Below are 15,694 nucleotides of genomic sequence, written 5' to 3'. Positions count from 1 at the left end.
GGATCGGAGTGAAGGTGATGCCGTCGGCCGCAGCAGAGCAGGAGGCGGCAGGCCGACGACCGGTCATGTGGGAAACGTGGCCCCTTGACCACATGACCCACTGTACCAGTGCCGTATGGTGCGAGTCGGCGACGACTCAGGAGGCCCTGGATCGCCGCCGGAGCTGTGGCACCGCTGACGGGGGAAACGTCCACGGGTTTACCATAGTCACGAGATCATGACGGGTTCCTCTGGAGGTCGGGCAGTGAGGTTATCACACATCACACATGAACACAATTAATGTGAGCAAAGCTAGCATGCTGACGAAAGCTTACGGGCAGCAGGTACCTATTAATCTAATTTGAGATGGCGACCTTGTTGCCTACCAATAAAACTGTTCCTTGCATGCCAGGAGTGCAGCTATATCGAATCGTACCCTTGGTGAAGCGTTTCCGGACCTACCATTCATTGGCAAGTTGTTCATTTACGTGAACGACGCATGACCTACGCAAGTGATGCAGTGTTTGGATACTCAGACTTTCAATAGCGGTTGAGGGGAGGGGCAGTTTGACCCATCCCCTAAGATCTAAAATCTTAGAGAGAAAATCTTAGAGAGATACACAACTTGACAAGGCTGGTGGTCGGTATGTGAACCCACCTATGTCAAACTTTCAGGTTCACGGACCATGACGTCGTGGTCAAATAATATTGAACTCTAGATTAGTGTCCGAGGTGCCTCCAGACCTCCTCATGCAGCCGTCTGGAACCAATATACCTGTTCTAAGCAAAAACTCACTGGTTTTATTTAAGGTCAGTGACCTCTTTTGACGTTTGGAATGCCAAGATGATCAAAAACCTACGAGATTTCTTGATTCCATTTGCATAAACGTCGCAGATTAGGCCAGGCGGTTTGTTTCTTAAAGTAACACGTTGACCTGTGTCATTTTTGGTCAGTGACCTACTCTGACCTGTTAGAGGTCCATAGAAAATGCCAGTTTCGGCTCTTGTTATTGATCAGTCTAGTATGAACAACAAAAACAAACAAAAAAAAACACAAGATAGAGCTGAAACCCAGAAGGCAATTTAAAACAAGCTCCCGATTAAAAAGCAGGGTAGTTTTGACCTCGGTCTGACTTTTATTCCCATTCCTAGTTCAATAAAACTTTTTGTTATGCTAAATTGAATTGTTTTATTACCTAAGCAACTATCTCAGAGATGTATGACTTTGCCTAATGCTCCGTTGTTGCACCAGACTTAGCGACTTCCTACAAATGACCTTCTCCGACAGCCACGGCCTGACTTTTGACCTGTCATAGCTCAGTGGCCTTACAGGGTGCACCTAATTTTTATACCAAACTGTACGCTTTTCAGTTGGCTACACTGTGCAAAGTGTGGAGCGGCCACACCGCGCCGTTCGGAAATCATTCTGGAAACCCTCGTGGTCAAATTGGCCCTCACCCGAGGGTGTGTGTTAAAGGGCGAGACTTTACAGCAGCATTGTAATTTGGACATCACGTTGTCTATCGCATTCGATTAACATGGATGCCGTAAAACGTTGCCAACGGGGAAGTGTCTTACAACGCAGATGAAAGCCAGATTCAGACCGCGACTATCCTCTGTAGGTGCCCGATCAAATCGAATGGAAAAAGTCAAACGAAAGATGCTGAGCGAAAAAAGTTGACACTGATAAAAGTCGAATCGTCAAATGTCAACGGACCAAAAAAAACGGCAGCAGTCAGGAAAAATAGATAAGTCAAAAGACAAAAAGTCCAAAGGGACAAGAGCCGGCAGGAAGTGCTCAAGACTCTGGTAAGAGCTTGTAATGGCACACTCGTTATCATAAGCATAGCTTGGAACACCGAACATTGGCAGTATAATCAATGTTTGCTCTGTAACGGCGTTTAAATGTACCTTCTCCGCATAGAAACCCTGAACTCTGAAAACCAAACACAGGGGTGTAATTTCCTATTCAGATGGGGAGGAGTGGAGTTGGTAACCCACGGGAATAAGGGAAGAAAATGGCTTAAATCAGGGAAGACATCCGACTGTTGGCGTTTGAAGGCAGGATGCGTAAGTTTCCTCTGCTCCGCCCGCTCGCCCAGCTTTTTAAACTTGCTCTCCTGGCCAAAACACCAGAAGCTTAAGGCCCTCCTCGCGATCAAGCATCGTAGTTTTGTGCCTGGACCGGGTCCACTCCATGCGGGTGTTTTAGGGTTTTACACTGCACACGCGGGCTCACTGCAACAGGTACCGTCCTCTGTCTCGCGGCCGCCCTGCATACCTCGCTACCCCTCACTCCCCATGGTAAAACACCTGGGATACCGGAGTCGTGCACCGCCTCTCAGGCGGCGAGCCCTAGCCTACGTTTCGGAACGGTTGACACCTGTATTTTGGTGTTGTTTTTAGCCCTTAGGAAACAACTTTTTCGAAAGCCACCTTTAGCATTTCCCTGGTCCCGTCTTGCCCCGTCCCATAGCGTCATACTCTCAGTCCAGTCCCGTCTGATCTGTCCCGTTCCGTCCTGCCTCGTTCTGCCCGGTTCCGTTCTGCCTCGTTCTGCCCGGTTCCGTCCTGTCTCGTCCGGTTCCTTTCGACCACGTTCGGTGACGTCCACTGCTGTCTGATCGCGTACGGTCACACGTGGTTCCGTCTGGTGCCGCTATCGCCACGCTCGTCCTGGGTCGCGAAAGGTGTCTTACTTGTAAAAGCCGGTGCACAATAGTCTGGTGCGTCACACCATTCGGTACATGTAACGTTTCAGGGTCCTTCCGAAGGCGGCAATGTCTGGAACACTGTCGCCGCATCGTTGTAGGAGGAAGTGCAAACTTCCTAAAGTTTTCAGAGTGGGTATGGTTCCGAAACAATTTTGTTCTTTTACGAATGCGTCGAGATTGATTGGAAAAGTTGTCGCACAATTTGTCGTGACCTTTCCTCGCAGGAAGAAAGGCCTTTGGTCTGTCGCTGGTCAGGACTGACGCACGTGCCCCAAACATGGACACATGGAGAATGGCTGCAGTCTGCCATGGACTCTTACAATCTTGGCGCGGCGTTTAACTTGAAAGACGAAAAATTCAATGGGTTGTAGCAATGCGGCGTGCCTCGAATTGTTACAATCACTGCACAAGCCCCATTTAAACTCTGGGCGAACGCTGTTTTAAACCATTCTGAGGACAGACACAATGCATGTAACACAATGCAGTGTTTCCATATTCGGTACAAAAGAATGCTATCCAGGCCCATCTGAACCCGAAACTAATGCCATTTCTGTTTGTACCGTCATCGAGTGAATCCATCTTTTCACAGGGGGATGTCGACTGCCTCTAGGAGTTACATCGGGTCAGATAAAGGATGAGGACATGACTGCCTCGTCCAGCTACGATGAGAACAACACAGGACCGCAGAACGGAAGGTAGGTACTCCATCAAAGCGTAGTTACCGAGGAGTGAAATGATTGTGGGATGAATGGTATAGCTACAAGATATATGTATGCATATACACATATAACTGTTGAAGACCAGGGCGCATTCCGCTTTACTGGGCCTTTTTTGTTATGATCAATCAACCTTATGTTTTGCTTAGCTTTGTTCGACAGGTTAAAGATCAATGTACCAAAAGTAGTTGCCATGTATTTTATCTTTACGCTTCGTAAATATCTACTTAAATCTAATATCACAATAAGACACGTGCCACCTTTGCATTCGCTTTGGCAATTCGGAACGGTAAGTAATGAAATGACAAAGAAGAAAAATCTCAGTTTAGAAGCGAGCAATGCTCCTATCTCTTTTTACATTTTCGTCATCCTCATAATGCTAAAGTGATCATGACTTCATTTCCTTATTAAGTGATGGAGCGGCTTCCCTGGCGTGCAGGGATTCACACCCCAATCGAATTTTGTTCGAGATGGGTCCTTAATTTGCTTTGTATTTCCTTTGCATCCTTGTATTTTTTTGTTACGCACAAACACACACACACACACACACACACACACACACACACACACACACACACATATATATATATATATATATATATATATATATATATATATATATATATATATGATGACTGGTGTTACATGTGACCTGCAATTTTCGAGCCATCACTGGCGTCGTGACTGAACAAAATATCGTAATTTGTAAAGTTCAGCAATACTCGAGCTTTGGCAGCGTGGTGACAGCTTCATTGTTTTAGCCAGTAGAACGGAAAACGGCACGCTGTCACTTAAAACGCATACCGAGCATATCACCCTCACTTTGCCTCAGTTGGTACAACGAATAAAACTTATCCATTTCATGCAGACATGTGACTCTCATCTCAGAACCCGCTCCTGTGTGAATTGCGTGCGGTGCTCATACATCAACTGACGAGTAAGATCAGACTGCTGTCCGCTCCTGTGTGAATCGCGTGCGGTGCTCATACATCAACTGACGAGTAAGATCAGACTGCTAGGCGGCCGGTTTGCAGTGATATTTTAGGACAGGTAAAATTATATCTGTAAAAATGTCCATTGCACTGGAGCTGCCCTGCAAAGGTGGCCCTCGCAGCGACGAATCCTTGGCAAAGACTGGCGCCAAAGCCATTCACGCAAGAAATTTGGACAAGCCTCGTTAACAAGTAAACGAACTATTCTTTATGCTAAGGTGTCCATCCAGCCACCTTAACCTGATGAGCACATAGAGGCTAATGTGTGCTTGGTGCGCATGCGTTGTGACGGGATTCTGGTGACCTGACCCCGTACCGACAGGGTGAACGTCGAGAGGTCGGCCGGCGCCTGGTGTCCCCTGCTTCCCGTGTCACGTGGCTCGCGGGAGTATCTGCAGGTGGCGCTGCCCGCGGAGCACGTGATCAGCGCCGTGCTGACCCAGGGTCGCTACGACCGGGGCCGCGGGGTCGAGTACACCAAGGAGTTTACGCTCGAGTACTGGCGCCACAACGTGGGCTGGAAGAACTACACCAGCTGGAATGGAGCGAGGGTAGGTGTCGGCAAAGGAAGGAAAGGGGGGGGGGGGCGGGCGTTGGGCGACACGCTGCTGTGCCCACAAGAACCGACTGCAGTTTCCGTGCCCTCAATGTCGCAGGTATTCGACACAATTCCAGGCATTGATAGGCCAGCGTGTTTTCGTGGCCCCGTTCTTTGTTGAGGACTGTAGCTGAGGTCGATAGCTAATTATTTCACTTGTATGGAAAAGATGCCGTCACAGTTCCATTTGTTCTGCAGAGTCGTTACAGCGGTTACTGTAGTAATTTAGCTAGTTTTGCTTTGGTCCTTCACATTTTTATGGTCTGGTGAACAAGGAGTCATGCAAATGACAAACAAAACTCAAAGGAACGCACTGAATCAACCACCATCAATTGCTCTTGTTTTCAATTGTTCGATGTTTTTATAGAATCGTTCCTTTATATGGCACTGTATCGCAAACAACAGCCGAGGCGATGACGGCGCGAGCACCTGTTTGTGGTGCATGTTTTGCTCGCATTTTAGGTATTAGCATGTTTTGTCTTTTATAATTAAGTTTTGAGTGATTGTAGTAGGACGCTATTAATTTTGAAGAAGTAAGCAATCTAAACTACCTCGTCCTCTCCATAGAATTGTGGCATTTGAGCTCGTTCTATTACGCCCCCCCCCCCCCCCCTACCACCATCGTAACATATTTGGAGCTGGAAACGTCAGAAGCATCATGCTGAATGAAATGTGCAGATTATACCCAGAAAGTGGCATTCAGTGCTTGGATGTCGTTGGTGCAGTTTTGCCCCTTTTAGATATTCGCAGATGGTGTTTGCCGCAGTATATCAATGCTTGGCCAAACGGGGTCGGCGTGCATCAGACGCAAATCCTGAACAAAAACGAGAACTTACTTTCGCGTGGGACACCGATGGCGGATCAATGGGGGAGGAGGAACATTACGATCATTGCCCTTCAAGCGCTCAGAATAGTGTTATTGTGCGTTTTGTCATGTCAAAACTGAATATGTCTCACATTGGTTATTTTACTGACAAATGAACGTAGCACAAACAAGAAACAGACGGGAACAAAAATCCTAAATGGAGGGTGCCACACTTGTATATGATTTTGAACTGAAATAACCATCTTGAAGATCATTATTTGCAGCTCACGGCTCCGCCCTTCTTAAGGGCTAACCTCTCTTGTTTCTGAGCCACACGACCGCAAAGATGTCCACAGTATTTCAGCGAGGCTGTTCAAGGTTAATCAGGCATCTATGACGCTATCGTAGCACCATTCAGATCCTGCCATTCCATTAGCCATCCAGCGATCAAGGCAAATTAAAAATATAATTTTCGAGTCACCCCTATCTGGCTTTCGTGGGCACGATTTCCAAACATAACGGCCGTCAGCTGGCTCTTAATAAATGTGGCGCAGGGTGCGATGACGTAATCAAACAATGACGTAATGAGAAACACGTTTACTAAACAGAGAAGTTGTGGTCGTCTAGAGTAGCCTTTTCCATTTAAAAGTACACCAATAGATAAAAGCGAGCTTAGCTCATCACACCTGATGCTTGCTTTGATATCTTAACACGTGGAACATTCCCTTTAGCGATTTAGCAATAATTTTTTTTTCTTCGTATGTATGCCCATCAGTCACTTCTCTGACTCTGAAGCTGATTACACCCATGAGTAAATTTGTGTTTAAAAGCATACAATTTATACACAAGGTAGCCAGTCTGGGGTTCGTTTCAAACTGGCAGGGCCTAAACCAGTCTGACCGTCAGTGGAGAGGGGGGCGGGCGGTGGGGTAAAGTTTAGGAGGCGGGCGACTTTCGCCGCTTTTTCGAGACGAAGCGAAGGGATGTACATGTATTTTTATAGCAGTGAAGGTGCAACGATTAGAATGATTTTAGAGGGCAGTTGGACTTTTAAGCCCGTCGCTGCCGTGTGCTCAAGAATCACCTGCGCAAGGCCAACGTTAGGTTGAAAAGTTGTCAAAGGCCAGAGTTCATATTACATTCATAGCTCGTGACCTCCTGGAGAACAGACCAGCGTGAACATTGCTCACGCGCACGAACAAGTTGCCGTAGTTGACCCGCTGTGACCTAGGCCTGGGCTCCACATAGCCAATGTCCTCGTTCCCTGATAGTTATTTTTGGTCATCGTTTATCTAAACGCTCAACATTTTAATCCAAAGATGAGAAAAGTTATACTTAGAAATAAATTAAAGTAATTTGCCAGAACGGTTTGCCCCTGATAGCCAAACCGGTCGGGTGAATCCGTCAGTAGCATACCTTACTATCAAACTGGGTTGGTTTACTGGCATCGACTTAATGTTTAAGGGGGTTATGCTTCCTTTCTACTTTTCAGTCATAGCAACGATATTTTTTCGCGGAAGCGCGTATTGCGGAACTACATTCAGCGTTGAGACGTCATTATTTTCACTCGGGTTCTTACCTTGTTTGTTGAGTCTAACATGTGGCGTAATTAATCGAATGTAAACGAGCGGCTGGAACTCGCTCAGTTATTGTCAGATTGCTCCAACTAGCAGTGACCGCCCGGGCAGGTGGTTTTCTTTGCGTTGAAACCATGGCAGCAGCACCACATGGGCTGAAATGATCCGGTATATGACTCGTGTAAGGGACGTGAATGACGGCGGACGGATTTAATTACCGCGTTAGGAACGTTTCGTTTATCAATCACCTGCACAATGCATATACTTCACCTGCCCTGATGTCGCGTCATGTGATCCACGGCAAAAGAAACATGAATAATTCATCTCGCTTAAGATAACTGTGGAATGTTTTACGCAAGGTAAGAAAGGTATATCGTTCCACATTTGTCACATTTGTCACCGCGTATCTCTCGTCGCTTATCACCGCCCTGACAAAAATCGTCTGTGCGCCTAAAAACTTAGTTTGAAAGTTAAATTTCCCAAGGGAATTGATGAGCGTGACCAATGAAAGCGAAGCAAAGCTTCCAGATCCCTTATTACGATTACTGTTGTTAGCTTTTGTTTTCTCTCAAAAAGCATTACAGCGGTCCGCTGATTACGATGCGCGAGGTTAATACCGATCTGGTGACTGATGCATCTGATGAGGTGTTCGTTTTCTTGGCAGCAGGATATCTGTGGCAGGCAAGCAATCATTCGGTCCTTCCAAATTAACTTAAGCGACACCATCTGAAGGTCATCTCGCGTATTCCCCACATTCATCCACCAGTGGCAGCCGGTTGGAATGGCGTTTGGCCTCGATCTCCTCACAACTTCTACCTTCAGCGACCACGGGTCTACTCCTAATACTAGAACCTTGCCTGCAGTAACCAACGTCCCCAATTCTCCGCACCTCACAACACAAAGAAACAGATGCCATTTTGCACCCCCCCCCCCTCCCCCACCAGACCCGGACATGGCAGCAGGACGTTCATCCACCTTTCCTCCCAACATGGGTTCCAGCGGGCCTGACCACCGCAGCAGCTGTACGCGAGTCCGAGGGGGACATCGACCATCACTCCGGGGCCCAAGCGCCAGACGGCGGGTGCCAGGCGCCGTACAAAGTCCGCGTGGGGCCATCAACTTTCAACCGGGCCCAGACGCGGGACTGCGACCGCCAGACGCCGTGCCGCTGCCCTCTCCCGCTGGGGGAGGGGGAGGACTGTCACGCCCGACGCCCGAGGGCTCAGCACCGTCCGACCCGGATCAAGGCGATATCGCGGGAGCGCGGAGCGTGCGAAATTTGCCAGCGACCGACGAAGGGCGGGGGAGAGGGTGACGGTCGCGACTGCTGAATGGAAGTATGGTATGTGGTGGGACTGCGGTCGGTGTAAAGAAAAGCACTCACGGTGTCAAAACTTAAGGTAACACTCACTAAATCATGATTTATGTGTGAAGTATTCGAGGGACCACTGGTAACATCATGTGTTGAGGCATAGTGACTCTTTCCTTCAAGAGAATACATCTGAAGATATTGACGCAAGCAGCAGATGTGGTGAAATAAGCTCACTTATGATTAATGACACATTTTTAAGCGGAAAAGACAACTTTAGACACCACAATTTCTCTGTTTAGTAAATATGCACCGCTATACGCCGCCGTTTAGTTTCAGTATTACACCGCGCACAACATTGATTGAGACCCAACCGACGGCCTTTATATCTGGAGACGGTGCGCGCGAACGCCAGATATGAACGCCTCAACAATTATATTTTTCTTGACCTTCATCGCCGCATGGCTAGCGGAATGGCATGCTTCGAATGACATACTGACGTCATATGGCGTACTGGGTAGCCTTAAGATAGTCTCCCCAAAATAGCCTGCACATCTCTGCGGGTGTGTAGCTCAGAAGCTAGAGGGATTTAGGTCTTAACAAGGACAGGGCTGTGAACTACACCGAATGCTCTTCAAGATGGCTATTTCAGTTTAAAGCTAAATATTAATGTGAAAGACTCCCTTTAAGTTTTCTGCCGAGATGGGCAGAGTATGACATGAATAGCGCAGAATACTACACATGAAATGACTCAAGAAGTTGTTGCCAAACGCAGCTGAGCACGTTGTAGCGACGACGTTATTACGCTGAGTAGCACCGCATTCTCCGTTGGATGTCAGCTGGGTGTGAACAGAAGACTCAGACTCGACCCAAAGGAGCAGGGCTCATGCTCGGGTTATGACTCGGCTTCTCGAGACTCAGGCTCGGGTTGTAACTCGGCTTCTCGAGACTTAAGCTCGGGTTGTAGCTCGGCGTCTCGAGACTCAGACTCGGGCTGTGACTCGACTTCTCGAGACTCAGGCTCGGGTTATGACTCGGCTTCTCGAGACTTAAGCTCAGATTGTGACTCGGCTTCTCGAGACTCAGGCTTGGGTTGTGACTCGACTTCTCGAGACCCAGGCTTGGGTTGTGACTCGACTTCTCGGGCCCATGCCTGATCGCAGCCTGGCGTGAAATGAGACTTTGGTGGGCACTGCTTTGTCGTATTGTAATGCACCCGCGAAATTGGTCAAGAGGCACGCAGTATTTTGTGTTTGTCTGATAGCCAACGACGCGAGTTTCTCCTCGGCCAAGTAAGTTTGAAAGATACGCCTACATTATGTGTACAAATTAAGCCCCTCCTCCATGGAAACTAACCCGTGAAATTTAAATGGAAAGCACTTCACGGTAAACGAACGGAGGTAAACAAAATTACATTTTGAAAATCGATGCCTCCATACCGGGTCCGATAAAACGGCCAACTAGGCCGGAATACGTGTTTTGAGGTCTGCAGGTATCATCCGACCCCACACTTCAACGCTGGTCTCGGTTCGGTCACGTTCACACCGGCGCGATTACACTGCATGGGCGTCACGCCGGGACCCGTGGTTTTTGCGATGGCATGACACTAAAGCGAGTCACCCTGATGCGTCCACTTCTGTGGGTGCTGAATTCCAGGAATAACAAGTTTACGTGCAAACATGGACACCAAAAGAGAAAGTGTAAATTCTAAATAACCAAGGCAAGTGTCCATGCCGCAATACAACTTTTTAATGCCCGTCTGGACTTTGTCAACTCTGAAAAGAGCCTGATGTGCAGAACATAAAATGCGTGCTCGTTAACCGTTGGTATCTACAGTTTTCATCGGTCCGGTACATTCCAATGTTTGTTCAGTATTTCTTCTAACTAAAGACACTGTTGTTTTAACTCGTGCTCAACGCCGCAGACGAATCACTTTTTAACGCGCGGCGATGACGGCGCGGCCTACTTCGGTGCTCGGCATAGCCTCTGACGCGACGCGCGTCTGCCGTTGCCGGCAGATCTTCGCGGGTAACACGAACATGGTGGCGGTGAAGGAGACCCCGCTGGTGCCCCCCATGGTGGCGTCCAAGGTCCGCTTCCTGCCGTACAGCGAGCACTCGCGTACTGTCTGCCTTCGAGTCGAGCTACTCGGCTGCCGGCGCAAAGGTGAGAGTCTGTCCGGATCTGCCAGCACACAGCGGAGAACCTTGCCCTTATGCCGCCGACACATGCAGGTGAGTGGGCACCCTGTCCACAGGCCGTCGACACGCAAGTGAGAACGGTGTTCGAAGGCAGCTGACGCATAAGTGAATCCTCTGTGCAGAGGCTGCTGAAGTTCAAATAAGAACTTGAGAACAAAACAAATGAGTCCAAAAGATGCCAATGCGCAAGTAAAACTCGTATCCCAAGGGTGACGGCATACAGGTGACAAGGTTTTCCACAACCTGCCAATGAGCGGACGCGAATGGCGCCGAAGGCTGCTGACACACGTGCGTGAGAACCCGCTCGGAGGCGGCCAACGCGCAGATGAGTGTCTTTTCCCGGTGCTGTCGACGCACAGGCATTAATTATCGCTGGAGGCTGCCGACTCACATGTCTTAATCTGTCCGGAGGCTTTCGAGAGCCACGCACAGGTGAACAACTGTCCGGAGGCTGTCTTCAAACAGGTGATAATCCTGCTCTGAGGCTACGGACATACGGGTAGGAGATGTATCAGCAAACTGCCGACGCACGCATCAAAGCGTTGAGCCTTGTCTTTAGGCTGCTAACCCACACGCAAAAACTCTACACAGCAGCTGTCGGCTGGACTGGACAGAGGGTGGTAGGCCAGTACCGATGGCCAACGCCCCCCCCCCCCCCCCTCTTCCTCAACCCACCCATCACAACTGTTCCTGTGATGTCATGTTTGTGAGCGGCCGCTTCCCACTTCTGTCGATATTGCGATCAGTAAACGTGGCGCTGCGGCGTGCAGGAGTCGGCCGGGGGCCTGATATGCAGTGGGCAGACCATGATCAGAAGGCTGTCCGTATGTGCGGGATGTCCTCGGCCAGCGGCGCCGCGTCTGCCGCTCTCTACCCTGCTACGCCTCTCGGGCGGACGCTATCTCGGAGCGGCGAGCTTCGCGACTATCCTGGCCCCCGATCACATTCGCCAGCCGACTCAATCAGAAAGAACTCGGGCCGAATCTGGGCTGGCCCGGCCGCCTGCCTCCTCCGGTGGAGGGCAGAGTGGGCAGAGCGGCGCGAGGGGAGCCTCACACGCCGACGAGCCTCACACGCGATGGGCCGACGCGGCCCATCGCGAGGGGCGCGGCGCGGGCGCCGACACGTGCGGCTCGCTGACACGGGGCGTGCGAGCGGCGACAGGTTTTCACACATACGAAAACAGAACGCCGCCGCCCTGACTGGCCGTGGGTAGGCGTCTTGCGAGACCGACATACACAAAAGACGATGCCGTTCGGCGGGTCCATGTAAACTTGATGTGTTGTGTGATCGATGTTTACTGATACATGGTCTTTATTCCTAAATTGTCGGTGGGATTATTTTGATTTGGTGTATTGTTGCAGACATGGCCAACTGGAATTGTTGCACTCTTTAAATAAATTATTTTGTAGGCGATGCATATGGAAAAGGTGTAGATGTCTTCAGATTTTGTTTCACTTCTAAACTTTATGTAAAGCTTTGTCAGGCAAGACCACAACGAACGTTATGAACGTTATAGAGGATACATACCAACTTCCTATACGTAAAGTAAGTACCTTTTTCCGAGCCTCAGTAATTTCCTGAGTGAGCAAAGACATAATCACCGCACCAGACATGCTTGCGATGTGTTAGCAGGAGCATGCACAACGGAGGCATTAGGCCCAAAGAATACGTGAACTGTAGTTTTGTTCGCATCAGTGTGGTCATGCGATCAAAACCGTGTATTCGCCGACAGGCACCAAGTGTCGATTGATATCACCTGTTGGCTTCCGCGAGATGAAAGGCTATTTGTAATTAAGGAAGTCCTGCAGTGGCGTTGCCAAAGACATCATGGTTCTGAGTAAGCGCGGCTTATTAGCCCAGCAAATCCGCCACGTGTTAGGTGCTACCGTATGGCTTCCACACTCGTTGTTGCGCTGAGAGGGCGAGCTGGCTCGTCCCTGCCGACAGACGGAGTGGTGTCGTACTCGATGCGCCAGGGCGACATATATGCCCCGGAGGTCAGCCTGCGTGACCTCTCGTTCGACGGCGAGTTTCGGCGCGGCTTCCTGTCACGTGGTCTGGGTCAGCTGACGGACGGCGCCGTCGGCGGCGACAGCTTCCTGGCCGACCTCGGCCATGGCGCAGGTGAGGACTGCCGACGGAGCCCGGCGGCGCCCTCTCCGGCGACGGCCGGCGGCCGCGCCTGGCCCTTCAGTGAGTGTCGGTGACGCTGAGTGGCAGGTGAGGAGAAAATGTGGCGGGAAAATGGCCACAGATCCCGCGGTTTCCTCGGTGGAAACTGACGCGCGATAATGAGAACGCTTCGTGGTTTGCTTGTCAGTTTTGACCTTCAGCTGCGGAAATCCGGCCTTGTTTGCGAGATTCAGTCCACCATACCACAATCGCACATGAAGAGAGTCTTACCACAGCGTGACTCTATTGGCATTCCGTGTCCATGCACATTCGCCAGAAATGTAAGCGTCGCCCGCGAATAACCAGTCCCTGTCCATTGCCATTGCACGTGTACACGGTGTCTGCATAAAACCTCACGGCTATGGTCCCTGCACATTCGTGCAATAATTTCAAAACTGCATAAGACTACCTCGCTGACCCGTCCCTAACGGGCCTGAAGAGCGCGTGGTTCAACGACCGTGCCACTCTCTTTCGGTCGCTCCCCTTCGACTCAGACCTCGCTGTTTTGTATGCGGCGCTCAACATGTTTGCATTTTATTCGAGCCTCCTGGTCTGCAAGTATACTCTATCGCACTTTCACAGGTTGTTTGGTATTCGTGTTGGTTTCACTTCGACGAATTTCAGGATGCGTGCCCACACAAATGGTGCATTTGACTTACAATGAACCCAAAATGAGATTATAGAGTCGCTCTAAAGGAAATATGCCCGACATGTGCTGTGAACAAGCAAAGCGCAGTATTTGAAGAAGCGGCTCGTGAATTCTGTTAATACAGAAATAGAGCGAAAACAATTATTGTTTCGAAGAGAGTGCTAAACACATAGTATGAACAACGTAACAGAGCTTTCAGCGACCAAAAACATTTCGAAAATGGAGAAGTTAGCACTTTTTTAGCACTCGTAACCACGTTAGGATTCCGGAAGGCTTAATGCACTTCTAGTGGATCTTCCATCGGCTCTCTAACTTTGTTTCAGGCTACGAATGGGTGGGCTGGGCCAACAATGCGTCTCAGCAGTATCCCATCGAGATCACATTTGAGTTCGACGCCATCCGGAACTTCTCGCTGGTCTCACTTCACACCAACGTGCACTACGGCCGTGGCATTCAGGTAAGAAGGCCTGCGCTATCCGCTGGGCACGTCCGTCGTGTCTAAATCAACACAGAATACCGTGAGGCAGGACGGGCCACGCCTGACGAAGACCTGACGGGCATCTGCATATTTATGAACTTTCGGAACACTTATCGAACAGATCATAGACATCAACATCAGGACGTCGGCTGCATTGCTCCTAATCTCGTATGGGAAGTAAAAGATAAATAATAGGGAGTGGTGGAGGGATCTCGTACAGGGTTGGCCATTTTGTCGGGCACTGTTCACCGTGAATACATTCACTTCAGAGCAACCGCCAACAAAAATAAATGGAGAGCGTATTTCCCGATCGACGCCGAACGTATTATCAGCCATCGGTCGAAATTGATCCACTTCGGGTTCGGAGCTCATTTCAGCCTGCAACATGTCAGGGCATCATTGAGCATATTAGGAAAGCAATAACTTCGATGTACTGCACGCACCTTTCTCGTGGACGAGTAATGCGTCACCACAAATCTGTCTGTTTTCAACAGTCAAAAACAACAGTCAAACAGTGCACTGGCAGTCAGTCAAAAACAGTCAAAAACAGTTTTGCAAAATGCAACCACAGCCATCAGTGACGGCTGGTCCGAAGCCCATCAAACAGGCGACCGGACAATGGGCGCTGGTGGGGTGGGGGATTGGGGTTTCACGAATACGACTAATTCCACGAACCTCTTCGCAGCAGTCAATAACTAATTAATTGAAAGGTCTGTGATAGTGGCCTGCCCGCGATACGACGTCGCTGTTCGGAGGAAGTCCCGGGCGCCGGCTGGCGTTTCAGTGACGGGCCACCAGCCTTGTTAGCGAGCCACGATCGGCGTGGACTCTAATTGAGCCGCGCGCGCCGACGAGTGGCGGGACCGACGCAGCGTCGGCTCGTTCTCCGGCTCGTGCGCGAGCCCTGGCGCTCACTCGGCCAGGTGAGAGCCGTCATTCCGGCCGGCCGAACGTCCGAACTGCCGCCCAGCCGGTCAGCCGGGCCGGAAAATTGGCGGGAAGTGCGGCTAAATGGCGCGCCGAGTCGTCTCCAGTCGGTTCGGAGGCCGCCGGGAGTGGCGGCTGCCGGCGGCCTCCTCAGCGGAAACTGTGGTCGGCCACCAGGTCAGACATCGTCAGAGAAACACTGAGGCGAGGGATAGAGCAAACCTATCCGTGAGATTGCAAGAGGATACGGCAGCTTTGTGCGGCTGGCATACTTACTGCCGGACACGGGCGGGGACAATGCTTTTTATGTCCTGCCTTGTCCCGCTTTTATAGCTCGCAGCCTGCCTGATTGCTGTTCTACCCTTTCACGTGAGCATGAGGTTAACGATCAAATCCGACAGTTATGTGGTGCAGTCCCTTTCTACATAGCACCCAGTGGTTGTAAGTGCCTTAGATCCTTCCGTATGTAGTACTGTAGGGAGTCGTACCTCCCGGGCTTTTAAACGTAATATTGACCCGCTAAGCCCACAAAAATAGCAAAACGCTACGTCAGACTACTCGTGCTTATCATGCT

General features: G+C 50.0%; 1 protein-coding gene across 1 annotated transcript in view; it reads left to right on the top strand.

Moving 5' to 3' along the window:
- Positions 1 to 15,120, top strand: part of LOC119100203 (discoidin domain-containing receptor 2) — a 42,850-nt gene extending 27,730 nt beyond the window's left edge. The window contains exons 3-8 of the mRNA XM_037223312.1: positions 3,283 to 3,388; positions 4,724 to 4,952; positions 10,709 to 10,856; positions 12,842 to 13,018; positions 14,039 to 14,172; positions 15,049 to 15,120. Coding sequence (XP_037079207.1) covers positions 3,283 to 3,388; positions 4,724 to 4,952; positions 10,709 to 10,856; positions 12,842 to 13,018; positions 14,039 to 14,172; positions 15,049 to 15,120 — 866 coding nt within the window. The remainder of the gene's footprint in view (positions 1 to 3,282; positions 3,389 to 4,723; positions 4,953 to 10,708; positions 10,857 to 12,841; positions 13,019 to 14,038; positions 14,173 to 15,048) is intronic.
- Positions 15,121 to 15,694: the final 574 nt, after the last annotated feature.

Source organism: Pollicipes pollicipes, unplaced genomic scaffold (assembly GCF_011947565.3).
Source record: "Pollicipes pollicipes isolate AB1234 unplaced genomic scaffold, Ppol_2.1 Scaffold_4881;HRSCAF=5763_pilon_pilon_pilon, whole genome shotgun sequence".
NCBI lineage: Eukaryota > Metazoa > Arthropoda > Thecostraca > Pollicipedomorpha > Pollicipedidae > Pollicipes > Pollicipes pollicipes.
This window is presented reverse-complemented; position numbering and strand designations above follow the sequence as displayed.